We start from the raw sequence: 13,906 nt of genomic DNA on the forward strand, positions 1-13,906 counted from the left end.
AAGTGCTTTATTCAAAGTAATGTCCATCGCTAGCACTTTTCTTCAAAATAAAGTAATGAATTAAAACTTCCCGCAAATGCTCTTTTTTTGGCACGAAATTCGACATTTCGTGGAAGGGGGCCAACAAGGGTTAGGCTGCCCTGCCTCGGGTTCCCACAGCCTGGTCAGCGCCGCCGGTACCCGTGGGGACCGTGCGCGCCGGGAGGGCAGGCTACACGTCCGTGTGCTGGGACAGCCTGGTCCCGGGCGCCGCCGGGGCAGCGCGGTGGCTGAGGCCACGCCCCCCGAGGCCGGGGGGTGCCGCCAGGTCCAGAGGCGGTTTCCGTGAGTACCAGGTGCTCAGGAGATGGTTCACCTGCTCCCGGCTGGAGACTGCGCGCAGGTGGGCTTTCCCACTTTCGCCGTCCATGCCCTCCGGGGGCGCTGACGTCTCGGGGGGCTCGGGGTCCCGCCCCAGCCCCCGCGCCCGCATCTCGCTCTGCATGCTGGCGAAGAAGTGCAGCACGCAGCGGTGTGCGAAGTCCCGCGCATGCTCACAGCACGTCTCGTCGAAGAGCTTCTGCTCCAGGTCCATGTAGTTGCTCCAGTACCTGCGCTGCAGGAAGACCGTCTGGTCGAAGCAGGGCCTCAGGCAGCGGGCCAGGAAGGCCGCCACGATCAGCAGCAGGGTGATGCTCCAGCCAATGGCCTGGGGGGGAGAGGGGGAGACAATGAGGTTAGGTGTGGGCGGGGCACAGCGCTGAATGGGGTGGCAGGCACAGGTGTTCCAGTCTCTTCCTTTATCTCTTCCATCCTTCCTCAGATATATTTATCTTCCTATTTAGTCATCCATCCAACCAACAACCTCCATCCATCCTCCCTTCAATACCATCTCATCCTTGCATCCATTCATTTCCCCAGCTATCTCTCCCCCTCTCCATCCAGCCATCCATCCTCCCATATGACTACATATCTATTATATTTCCTATCCAGACATCCTCTCAACCATCTTTCCACCTGTCCATCATCCATCTTCCTATCCAGCCACCTGTTCTCCCATCCATTCACGTTCTGATACTCGCATCCTTCCTTCAATTTGCCTATCCTAACCATTCCTGTACCCGCCATTCATCCTCCCAACTTTTCTTCTGGAAATCAGAATAGATCACTCTAAAGTAGGCCTCTTGGACATAAAATTGTTTTGACTGAAGAAAATTAAGAAGCGGCAAACATAGGAGAAGCTCTTTCTACCTTCCCCCTTTCTGCCTAAAGGCAAGAAATAAATTCTCCTTTTACTGGAGACAGCCTCTTATCAGCCCAGAGGCAGCACCAGAGGAACGGTTGAGCAAACCTTACTCTATTAAGGAGTAAGAAACTCCATGCTTCCTCTCATGTATTTACATTTCCACAGTTTCTGCCCTTGGGAGCCTAAAACCGCTTTCCTTTGTCCTGTCATTTCTCTACAAAGATACTGCTCTTTGCTCAAGATGCTATATAAGCCAGAATTCTAAGCCACCACTTTGAGTTACTCTTTGGTTTGGGTTTCTCCTGCGTGGTGTCCACTGCACATGTTAATAAACTGTTTTCCTTTTGTTAATTTTTTTTGTTAGCATCTCAGCTGAAAACCTAAGGTGGGAAGAAGTAAAGTTTTGCCTTCCCTACACTCTATCCATCCATCCATCCATCATCCTTTCATTTTTTATTCAGTGCTCCATCCATCCTCACATGTATTTATCCACCCTGTCTACGCATCCGTCTATTCTATATTTTGGGGGGAGCACTGGGGACCCAGTCTTTTCTCTCAGAGAGCTCACACTTCAGTGGAGGAAACAACTAAGAGGCGATGACTGGCTGTGCGCCACGTTAAGGGGTGTACAGGGAGGCATGGGAATTTGCCCAACCTGAGCTGGAGGGCTCAGGGATCAGTGAGGTTTAGACTGAGACCCGAAGGATTAGTAACAGTTGGGCAGGATACAAACAGCGAACAGTGTTCCAGGCCCAGAGTGAGAAACCGTTAGAGGCAGTTCTCTAAGGCTGGAGCGTCGCCCTCCCCTCTGCCCCTCCATAGCGACAGTCTCTTCAAGGCCTCGGTTAAAACCAGAGCAACTGTGTGGACCTGGAACCGAAAACTCACTCCTCTCACACAAAGACATATCTGAATTCTTATCATGTGTAGATGTGCTTTACCATCCCGCTCTTGGCCTCTCTCTCACAGAACCCTCCCCGCTTACCAGTTTAAAATACTTGTGTGAGCATTTTACATTCTAGGAGCATTTAATGTGCCTGATAAACGTACAGCGGCGGAGTACGGACTCCAACCCTGGTCTCATGGAAAATTCTACACTCTTTCCAAGGAGCTGGTGAAGCCTAGAGTGTGTCAGCCTGCAGGGACCATCAAGTGAAGGAGACCAAACTTCCCTTGATTTCGCAGGAGAGACCGAGGCCCAGAGGGAGAGTGACAGGGCCAAGGCCACAGCCTGAAGCAGAATCAGTGCATCCTGAGCTCTGTTCCTCTCTGCCCTGCCCCACGGGCCTGCATCTGCCACCAGCCGGTCTCAGCTCCACAGAGGGCTGGGGTCATGTTTTTATTCTCTGTGGCCCCGGGGATACTGGGCATGTATAGGTTCAGATTAAATACTTTTTGGAGGACACAGCTGAGCCTGAGGCTCTGGGAGTGGAGGTGGTAGACTCTAGAGCAGCCGTGGGCAAACTACGGACCACGGATCCGGCCTGTTTGAAATGAATAAAACTATTGAAAAAAAAGACCATACCCTTTTAGGTAATGATGTTTACTTTGAATTTATATTAGTTCACACAAACACTCCATCCATGCTTTTGTTCCGGCCCTCCGGTCCAGTTTAAGAACCCATTGTGGCCCTCGAGTCAAAAAGTTTGCCCACCCCTGCTCTAGAGTCTGGGCTGGGGTTTGTTCCCAGGATAATGGAGTTGATACCCTGTGGGGACCCAGGCACCTAGGGAGAACCTGCATTGTATGGAGGTGGTTAAGAGGGTCAGGAGTTATAATGTGCATTCAGATCCCTGTCCTGCCTCTTCCAAGCGGTGTGACTTTGGCCTAGTGAGCTAAACTCTCAGAGCCTCCACTTCCTCATCTGTGAAATGGGATGATAGTGGCTGCATCCACCTCATGGGGTTGTTCTGAGAATTGAATGAAAGAATGCATATGAAATGCTTAGCACAGTGCCGGACACAAGTGCTCAATAGAAGGTAATTCGTATTATTTCTGAGGGATGGGAAGAATGGACAGAGCAGTCTATCTCCAGTGCTTTCTGCCAGCCAGCCCCTGAGGACGGGCCTAGCTGACTCCCGGAGGATATGGGTACCTGGTCTCTGTCCTGGGGTGAGTCAGCATTGATGACCAAGTGCCCACTTCCTAGGGCCCAACACTGTTCTGTACATGAGTCAAGCTCCTGATCCCCCTGGGGACCACCTGCTCCTTGGTTGTGTCTCCAGCAGTAGGGAGGGGCTTCAGACCATCACCTGTACCTCCTCGCCCCTCGGAACCCACGCAGGATAATGGGAGGCTTCTCGGGAGAGGACCGTCCACATTACCTGTGACAGGCACCGCAGGTAGCGGGACACTGCCTTTCGAGCAGGGCTGTCCCTGACCAGCTCATCCTCCTTGCAGGGCACCTTGGCCAGGAAGAGCTGAACCTGACTGGCGGTCATGTTGGCAAAGTCCAGAAACTTCTCAGGGTCCACGGAGCTGCTGAAGGCACACACGAAGCACTTCCCATCAAGGAGGGCCAGCAGGATCCAGAGAAGGGGGGCGGCCAGCGCTCTCTGCAACACAGAGGAGCACATGTACCTGGGAGCAGAGGAAAGGGGAGGTGGTCACAAAGGGCAGCTGGAGTTCAGCTGAAGCAGGAAGGCTACAGGAGATGCAAAGATGGACTTCCCAGGAGGGCTGGAAAATACTAGTTGTAGTTACACCAAAGGAATGGCTGCAGCTTCCACTGCAGGGGTGCCAGTGGCAGAGGGCAAGGAGGAGGGAGGTCTGGGGGCCCTGGGAGTCCCAGGACTGCAACACTGGGAGCTGGGGCTCTTCCTGCTCTGGGCCTGGTAGCAGATTCTGCTGAAGGATAGTTGCTATTCACATGGAGGCCAGAGGGCCTCCGCTCAGCCGCCTCAACCACTTGCATGGCTCTGCCTGAGGGCTAGGCTGCACGCGATAGAAAATTCACAACCCCCAATTCAACCTTCAACCCAAGAGGGATGGGGCCTGGTGGATAAACGCCCCATTTTCCTAGACCAGTGATGGCGAACCTATGAACTCATTTCTTTGGTTGATTTTTCTTTGTTAAATGGCATTTAAATATATAAAATAAATATCAAAAATATAAGTCTTTGTTTTACTATGGTTGCAAATATCAAAACATTTCTATATGTGACACGGCACCAGAGTTAAGTTAGGGTTTTTCAAAGTGCTGACACGCCGAGCTCAAAAGGTTCGCCATCACTGGGCTAGGCCCTCAGTGCACCATTTCTGCGGTGTGTCCTACACTCTCTCTTAGAGGGTCCCCAGTAGGGCTGAACTCCAGTTGCCCATTCATTATCACATCCTTTCTAGAGCCCGCTTTCCAGGGAAGCCTAAACTCAGACAGCCCTGCCCAATGTCCCTCCCAGACGTAGCGCCTCCAACGCCTCTCCTAGCATCCAGGGAGCCCACGCTCTGACTGTCCAGGTGTCTCTCCTGACCCACTCCGCTCCTCTCTGGCCTGCATGGGGTGTTGGTCCCAGGATAGGAGCCTAGTGGAGCTGCAACCACTGACTCCCAGAGGAAAAGGTCACGGGCACGCCTAGTGTATGTGACCCTCCCTGTGTGGCTGGATGACAGGGAGCACAGAGCCCCTGAGGAGCACGAAATAGTGGCTACTTGTGCACAGGATGCAGATGTCTCTAACTTGCACTGTAACAAACATAAAATGATGTATGCTGTGTGTGTGTGTGTGTGTATGCGCACGCGTGTGCACGCGTGTGCATGGCCTGCCCAGCAGAGAATTATAAATACGCTGTAGGCAGGGGCAGCTCCAGCATTTTCGTCGGGGGCAGTGTAGTCAGAAGGAGGAACTGAGGGCTTCTCATGACATTGCCTTACATATCCCTTGAGGACACCTCAATGGTCCATGCCAAAGCATAGGGCCGAGAGGAGCTCATGAGTGGGCGAAAACTCACCAAGCTCCTCCTGGGTCTAGAGCCCATGGGTCTAGAGCACTTAGACGTTTTCTTGAAAACACGCAGGGCAGCGGAGTGAGCTGTGCTTCTTCCTACCCGTGGGAGCTCAGCTGAGTTACTAAACTTCTCTGTGCCTCAGGTCCCTCATCCTTAGACATGGACCCTAACAGGAGCAGACCCAGGGCCGAGGGAGAATCCAAAGGCCGTGCACACACAGGGCTTGGCACCAAGGCGATGTGTAGTGTTGACCAGGGAGCAATTCAAATTGCTAAACTCCATCAACTGGTTTTGACAGAGGGCACCCACCAGGTGGGACGCTCTAAGGACAGTAGAGCTGCCCTGGGGAGTGTATGGGAGAGGGAGGCAGCCTTTAAGCCAAGCATGCCTCTCACTACAGGCAAAGCCCCTATGCATGTCAGGGGATGGCTCTTCACACATGTGGTGAGGTATTATGATCCATGGCAGTGTGATAGATGTGAGCTGGGAAATTATGGGGAATTCTGTACCCTTCATGTGTCTCTAGCACTGGCCACAGAAGGGAGACAAATGACAGGAAGAGAAATGTCTGTTTCCAGAGTGGAAACTGCAAATGGGTCTGGTGAGCTGATGATGCTTTCGTTGGGGAAAGAAGGGGGCACATGTGAGAGTACCTGGAGGGGGGGGCAGGTGAGGGGCCCTGACAACACCCATGGGGGTGATTGGGGCTTGGGGGTCACCTAGCAGTGTTTGTGTGGGTGGGGAGCCTGATAATGCCCATGGGGGAAGGGTAAGGTTTGGGGGTGTCCCTGACAATTTCTGTGCCAGTGGGGAGCCTGAGAATGCCCATGGGGGAAAGTCAGAGTTCGGGGTGTCCTGGCAGTGCCTGTGCAGGCGTGGGCGGGGCCTGACAATGCCCACAGGCCTCTGGGTGGTACGGGACTGCACACCTGATGATGCCTGGGTCCTTCCTCCGGTGCCCCGCGGGCCGGCGCCACTCCTCAACCATCACCACGGACTGCCGGTTGGCAAGGAGGCCGCAGAGGAAAAGGACGAGCGGGGGTGTGAACAGAAGGCCCAGGCCGTAGAGGGTGTTGTAGCGCGCCAGGCAGGGGCAGTTGAAGTCGAAGGAGGAGTACAGCTTGACAGTGACCACGGCCAGCACCAGGCAGACGCCATTCATCACCGACTCGGAGCTGGACTGGAAGTGCTGGAAGAGCATGCGGAACTTATCCATGGCTCCCGCCTGGTGGGTGCGGGCAGTGAGGCCTCAGCCGCCTTCCTGGCCAGTGCTGGGGGTGAGTCCGATCCCCAAGAGGTTCTTCTCTTCCAAGACCCTCCAGCTCTCCACGAAGGCTCGGATGCCCAGTGAATGTCCCCGGTGCCGCTCGCTCCCCTCCTCTCTGGGGAGTGAGTCACTGCTCTGTGACCAGCCGGTCCAAAGCACCTCTAGGCAAATGTGCCCTGCCCTGTCACCCCATCCCTCCCCTGCCCGTTCCCTCCTCTCTTCAGGGTGTGGATACTGATGCCTGACAGCTGGCAGGGTGTCCGGTGAGGTCAGGCAAATTCTGGGTGTGGTCAGGCCAAGACACGGAGCCAATGATTTCTGGTCTCGGTCAAAAACATGATTTGATTCAGCTGAGCCGGGGGAGCGTTCATGTTGGCTTTTGTGCCGGGAGGGGTACCTCCTCTTGCCTGAAGGCTTCCTGGAAGAGAAAGCCCTGGAGAAGAGTTTAAGCCACGTTTCAGCGTTTGCCAATGAAAGGCTTTGGACAGGGAGGGCCTTCCAGGCAGAGGAACGCATGGGCAACGGCAAGGAGGTGAGAAGCAGTCTGGTGTGGCCGGAGGTGTGGGGTTGCTGGAAGGTAGTGGCAGACAGTGGGCGTCAGGAGTGAGGCTGGAGGGTCAGGGGTAACTCTGCTCCCCTATATTCTGCTGCTCTCCAGGCCGGGTTTCCCCAACGCACAGCTTCCACTACTCACTCCCCCTTGTGACTGCGGCTCCCTCAGCCTCCTTGGCTTGGCATCCGAGGCGCTCCTAACTGTACCCACGTGTCTTCCCACCTCCACTGAACACCCGTGTCCCTTCTTCCCACCTGCTCTTCAAGAGGCAGCTCAAAGGCAGCCCTGTTGCTAAGTCACCCCTGCTGATCTCAGTCTGTGGAGGCCTTGATCAACTGCCTGGCCCTGGGAAAGGCCGCCTTGTCCTCTGAGGAATCTTCCCTAGTGTGGGGACCTGGACCTGCATTTTGTTCTCTGCAGCATGCAGTGTGGCGCTAAGCATGCAGCAAGGGACAGCGAATGCTCGTTCTTTGTGATGTTGGCACTCAGACCCTGTCTCTAGCTCTGTCTTCCCTGTCCACCCCCTGGCCTGTCCTCGTGGCCCTGTCTGGTCCTAGGAAGCCAGTGAGTGGAACGTGGGTCCTGCCCTTAATTTCTCTCTGCCTCTTTCGCTGTCCCTTTGTCTCTCTCCCCTTCATTCTGTCCCCCTTTCTGTCTCTCTAATGACCTTTTTGTGTGTGTGCATGCACAGTTAACTTGCTGTGTCCCTCAGTGTGTTTCTGAGTCTCTCTGTGTCCCTCTGGCTGTCTCTCTCTGTGTAGCTACCTCTTCCTGTCTTTCTACCCTTTCCTCCTCCTCCCCTGCTTCCCACCCCATAGCATCCCTGTCTTACTGGCCCAGGCCTCCCATTGGCTACCTGGCTTGGGGAAGGGAGAGGAGGCATCTACAGGGGTGATGTGAGCCCTGGGGTCACAGATCAGTGGGCCTTGGGCCTGGAGCATGAAGCGGAGGGCAGTGAGGTGTCCAGGCCCCAACCATGGAGGTTCTTCCTCAATCTTCATCCTCTGGCTCCCTCACTGCCGACCCAGGGCCACGCTGAGACAAGAAAAACCTCAGGGATTGGGATGGCCTTGACCACACTGACCACTACCCCGTCCAGCCTGGACCTGCTGGCATCCTGGATCCAAGCGATGGTTTTAGTTAAATGTGTGTGTCCGCACTGTGGTCCTTTCCCCAGACCCTGGGTCCTCATGGTCATGAGCGCAGCTTCCCCCCAACCCCTAGAGCAGTGAGGACAGTGTCCTGAATCCTCCCCATCCGGCAGAGGCCAGCTCCGAACTGTTACCTCCACAAAGTTCACCAGGATCTCTGCCCTTGTGTCCATATTCCCAAACGCCTTTTAGAAATGGAAATATCCCCATTTTCCTGATTAAACACACCACTATGAAAAATGTAAATATAGGGAACATGAAAGTGTCCCAGTCAGAGCAATCCCCAGAGAGTCTCCCTGTTACTGCAAGGTGTGTGTCCTTCCAGATTTCTCCAGCGCCCACAGGGACACTCGCCGGCTGGCCTGCCTGGCATTCCTTGGGAGAATCGTTAACCACTGTTAATGAACCACCGGGTGCCCAGGACGCCTGTGTGACTTTCCATCGGAGGCGTGTCTGTCCTTCTCTTTACACTCGTCACACAGATCTCTCACTGTGTCTCAGTTTCAGCTTCTCTGAAGGGTGACAGCCCAGCTGGTTGAGGGACAACCAGGACCTGCAAAAGAAAATTTGGGTAGGTCCCTTAGCCTGTATTTTAAGTCACACCATTCCAAATATGACCTGCAAAGTTCGTCACGGTCGGTGCCGTTTATACTTCTGATGGGGTAGCGATAGAGAGAAATCTGTCCGTTGTATTGCTTTGTATTTTAACTAAGACTGGACTCCCTGCATCAGGGGAGATGGGGAGGGAGCCAGCGAGGGCGAGAGAGCCGTCAGAGGCAGGCAGGTGTGGCTGCGTGGAGGAGAGGGTGGGCCTTTGAGGAGAAACCCTCCAAGCTCATTCATTCTCCGGGGCTCCTTCGGAAAGCACAGAACCACCACTGCCAATTGCCACTTTCTTCAGGGGAGGCTGGTGCCAGGCAGAGTGGGCACAGCCTGGTGGGCACAGAGCCAGGAAGGAACACAGGATTCTCCTTCTATGCCTTCCAGCCTCAGGCGCCTGCTGGATGGTGGACAGGAAAGGGATCTGTCCTGGCCCCAGGCCATGCTTCTGAACCCTGAAACACAGGGCCCCTGGGGCAGAGGGTGAAGAGAACGGGCAGGGAAGGGCTGAGCGCCTCTCTCCCATGCTAGTCTCAGGGGAGTCTCCAGAAAAGAACAAGGTAAGAAACTGGGGCAAGGTCTCTCCCAGGCCAGCTGTTCACAGCTCCACCTCCGACAGGTGAGACAGAGCTCCCAGGTCAGCCTGCGGCCCTGTGCCCGGTAGCAGGTGTGTGCTGTGTGACCGCACTGGCCCCTGCTGGGTCTTTACTGGAAAACACTCAAAACAAAGAGGCGAGAAGGAAGCCCACCACACCTTAAAGAAATACCTCAGGGTGAGGGGTGGCCTCACATGAACCAATCTGTATTTTCTACTTTCATAATAATGATTTTAAAAATATTTCCAATAAAAATCATAAAATATTTTTACTGGGAAAAAATCAAAGGGATTAAGGAACAAAGTAAAAGGGGAAGGGATTACATTTGTTGCCTAGAGCCCTGGACCAGCTGAACCAGGAGAAACAGAGGAAAGGAAAGGAGAACCCTGGCTGGGTAGCTCAGTTGGTTAGAGCATCGTTCCTATACGCTAAGGTTGTAGGTTTGATCCCCAGTCAGGGTACATACAAGAATTAACCAATGAATGCATAAATAAGTGGGACAACAAATCAATATCTCCCCTCCCTCCCATCCTCCCTCCCCCCACGCCTCTCTCTGCCCACCCCCCCCCCCCCCGCCTCCTTCCCTTCCACTCTCTCCAAAAATCAATGAAAAAAATATCCTTGGGTGAGGATTAACAACAACAAACAAACAAAAAAGAGGAGAAAACTGTTTTACTCATGTGTGTGGAAAGATATTACCATGTGCATCTGCTGCATGATAATATCTTAAGTCAGAGTTTCCCAGTCCCCTGTCCCATCCCAGGGGTCTGCAGCTATGTCCTCGGGGGTCTTTTAATTCTGGGGAAATTTTTAAAAAAATCACCACCCTAGGATATTCTTTCCATTTATTGGAAGGGAGGGAGAGAGGAAGAGAGGAAGAGCAAAAGAGGAGAGAGAGGGAGAGAGAGAGAGAGAGAGAGAGAGAGAGAGAGAGAGAGAGAGAGAGAGACATCGATGAGAGAGACACATTGAACCTGAGACCCTTTGCTGTGTAGAGCAATGCTCTAACCCAGGGGTGGGCAAACTTTTTGACTCGAGGGCCACAATGGGTTCTTAAACTGGACCGGAGGGCCAGAACAAATGCATGGATGGAGTGTTTGTGTGAACTAATATAAATTCAAAGTAAACATCATTACATAAAAGGGTACAGTCTTTTTTTTTTTTTAGTTTTATTCATTTCAAACGGGCCGGATCCAGCCCGCGGGCCGTAGTTTGCCCACGGCTGCTCTAACCACTAAACAGTATCAGCCAGGGCTCTGGGGAAATATTTTTAATTCACATTTTATTTTAATGTTGACAAATCTTTTAAACAGTTTTAAACATGTATTAACAAGCAATTGGAATATTTTTATAGAATAAGCCTTCGTTTTCTTTTTCTCCAATTGAGGTTTTGTAGATACATGCTTGGGGGTCTTCTAGATTTTTTTCCCTTTAAAAGGAATCTGGATGCTATGTGAGAAACACTGGCGGTACCATCCTTGGAGTTCCTGTGATTGAGAGGGTTCTTTAGGCCTGGGTGCCCCCTACTGGAGAAACTCAGAGTATCTGATGTGTGAGTGGGGTGTGTGTAGGATGTGTGTAACTGTGTGTCTTCAGAAATACAGGTGTGGTTGTGTCTCTTCTTTCTATATAGCGAACACACTCTACCCTGAGGTCGGTCTCTCTCTCTCTCTCTCTCTCTCTCTCTCTCTCTCTCTCTCTCTTCTTTCAAAAGGAAGACATTGAATGGGTGTCCCCCTTCTCTCTCAGGACCGGTAGGCTTTTGTCCCCTCTTGTCTAGCAGAGCAGTGGTGCTCGCTCCGTCTCTGAGAGACCTGGCTTTCTTTCATCCTCATGACGGAAGCCTCTGCAGGATCGGTGTGACAGGCCTTGCTCGTCTGTCTCTGGCAGACCTGGGGGAAAGCAAGGTGGATTCCACTCTGGTGTCTATATACAGCAGGGGTGGGGATCCTTTTTTCTGCCGAGGGCCATTTGTATAACAACATCATTTGCAGGCCATACAAAATTATCAACTTAAAAATCTGCCTGCTGGCCCAGCCAGCGTGGCTCAGTGGTTGAGTGTCGACCTATGAACCAGGGGGGTCACGGTTCGATTCCCGGTCAGGGCACATGCCCAGATAGCAGGCTCCAACCCTAGTGTGGGGCGTGCAGAAGGCAGCTGATCAGTGATTCTCATCATTGGTATTTCTGTCTCTCTCTCCCTTCATCTCTGAAATCAATAAAAATATATTTAAAAAATTAACCTGCTATATTTGGTCCAACATTTAATTAACTCATCCCTAATGCCTTGACAGGGCCAGACCAAATGATTTCGAGCCTCATATGACCCAAGGGCCCGATGTCTCCCCACCACCCTCCTACCATATGGCCCCATGTAGAGCCATGTGGCCCCTAAGGGACTGGGAAAAGGGAGGCTATCTAACAAATGCATGGAACAGCTGGCTAACCATTTGGGAAATCTTAAACAGAATCTCTACCTCATTCTTTGTACCCAAATGAATTCCAAATGGCTCAAAGACTTTAACATGAAAATTTAAATCATGAAAATTCTACAAGAAAATATAAGTGAATTTATCCATAGTCAGAAGATACAGAAGGCCTTTGTGAACAGAGCACACAGTTCAGTAGCTATGAAGGCGAAGGTCGGTCAAGTAGGCCTCAACTTCTGTCGTCAAAATGCCAATAAATAAAGTAAAAATAACAAACTGGAAAAAGGTATTGCCACCCACATGCCACACAAAGGCCTATTTTCCTTAACTTGTACAGGGAGCAAATCAATAAAAGGGAATAATCCTAGAGAAAAATGGTCAAAGAATGTCAACAGGCTATTTACAGAAAAGAAAGACAAGGGTCCCAAATCCTGCAAAGATTCTAATTTTCATTCATAATTCAATAGGATCTAAATAACCAGGTGCCTCTTTAAACTCACCACGTTGTTGGAAATGAAAAGATTGACCCTGATTGGTCTGGCTCAGTTGGTTGGGTATCGTCCTCTGCACCAAAAGATTGCCAGTTTGATTCCCAGGCAAGGGAACCTGTTGGGGGTTATGGGCTCGGTCCCCAGCAGGGGGCATGGAGGAGACAGCAGATCCATATTGCGATCTCACATTGATGTTTCTCTCTCCCTTTCCCTTCCTCTCTCTCTAAAAATCAATAAACTATTCTTTAACAAAATAAAAAAAAATAAAGGATTGATAATACCCAGTGTCAATGAAGGCTTAGGGAAACAGTCACTTTTATACACCAATGGTAAATGTACAAATTTGTAGGATTTTTCTAGGACAATTCGACAATATATTCAAAACAAAAATTTAAATGCACATGTCTTTTGACCTAACAATTCTATAGCTCTGAATTGGCCCTATGGGTAGATAGATAGAAATAGCTGAGATAAATGAACAAGGATGCTCATTATAGCTTTGTTTTAATGGCAAAAAACCGGAAAACAATGTACGTTTCATCAACAGGGGACTATTTAAATACATGATGGCACTGCCATAAGTGAGATCTATACAGCCACTAGAAGAACGAGCAAATCTATGTGTTCATATGAGAAAACCTCTAGATTCTGGTAAAATAAGAAAGCACACATAAATATGTAAAAATTTTAGTATTATGCATATACTTTTTGCTTGTAGGACACACAAGAAATGTGGACAGTTACTGCCATTAGGTAGTTGGAGAGGGGAGCTGTTATTTTCTTCCCATTTTCTATCTTTCTGTGTTGTTTGACTTTTCAAACAACATGTACATATGAATTATACTTTTAATATTTTTTTAAAAATTGATTTCACAGAATGAAAAGGAGAGGGAGAGAGAGAAACATCAATGATGAGAGAGAATCATCAATCAGCTGTCTCCTACTGGGGATCGAGCCTGCAAACTGGGCACTTGCCCTGGCCAGGAATCTAAACGTGACCTCCTGGTTCATGGGTCAACACTCAACCACTGAGCAACACCAGCTCGGCTGAATTTTACTTTTAAAAGATCAACAAAGGTCACAGGCCAAAGACTGTGGACCAAAGAGTTTGATTCCTGGTCAAGGGCATCCAGCCCCAGGGCCCATGTGGAAGGCAACCAGTTGGTATGTCTCTCTCACATTCATGGTTCTTTCTCTCTCTCTCTCTCCCCCTCCACTCCTACCTTCCTTTCACTTCACTCTCGGGTGAGGATAAAAAAAAAAAAAAAAGATCAACAAAGGTTATCTGGGCAGTGGATTTATAAAACACAGATTTCTATATATAAATAGATATATAAGATCCAAAATATTAAAATAAGATTAAAATGTTATGACTTACACAAAATAAAATGACCAAATTCAATCCTGAACATTCTTCTACACTTAAATTTTCCTTCTTCACCCCACAGGTTTTACAGAATGTGGAACAATTTTCTTGGTTCACATGACATTTCTAACTCCTTTCCCAGAAGAGACAAGCCTGGTTTTAGATCATTTTCACTTGAAAAAAAAATTTTTTTCTTTTGTTAATCCTCACCAGAGGACATTTTTCCATTGATTTTTAGAGAGAGTGGAAGGGAGAGGGAGAGACAGAGAGAAACATCTACGTGA

General features: G+C 50.5%; 1 protein-coding gene across 1 annotated transcript; it reads right to left on the reverse strand.

The window, feature by feature from the left end:
• Nucleotides 1–211: 211 nt before the first annotated feature.
• CALHM3 (calcium homeostasis modulator 3) lies at nt 212–6,385 on the reverse strand (the record flags this gene model as incomplete). The annotated part of the gene is made up of 3 exons (XM_081104776.1): nt 212–688; nt 3,550–3,805; nt 6,099–6,385. The coding sequence occupies 3 exons, from the start codon at nt 6,383–6,385 to the stop codon at nt 212–214; spliced, it is 1,020 nt and encodes a 339-aa protein (XP_080960902.1).
• Nucleotides 6,386–13,906: the final 7,521 nt, after the last annotated feature.

Source organism: Myotis nattereri (assembly GCF_964212035.1).
Source record: "Myotis nattereri genome assembly, chromosome: 13".
Taxonomy (NCBI): Eukaryota; Metazoa; Chordata; class Mammalia; order Chiroptera; family Vespertilionidae; genus Myotis; species Myotis nattereri.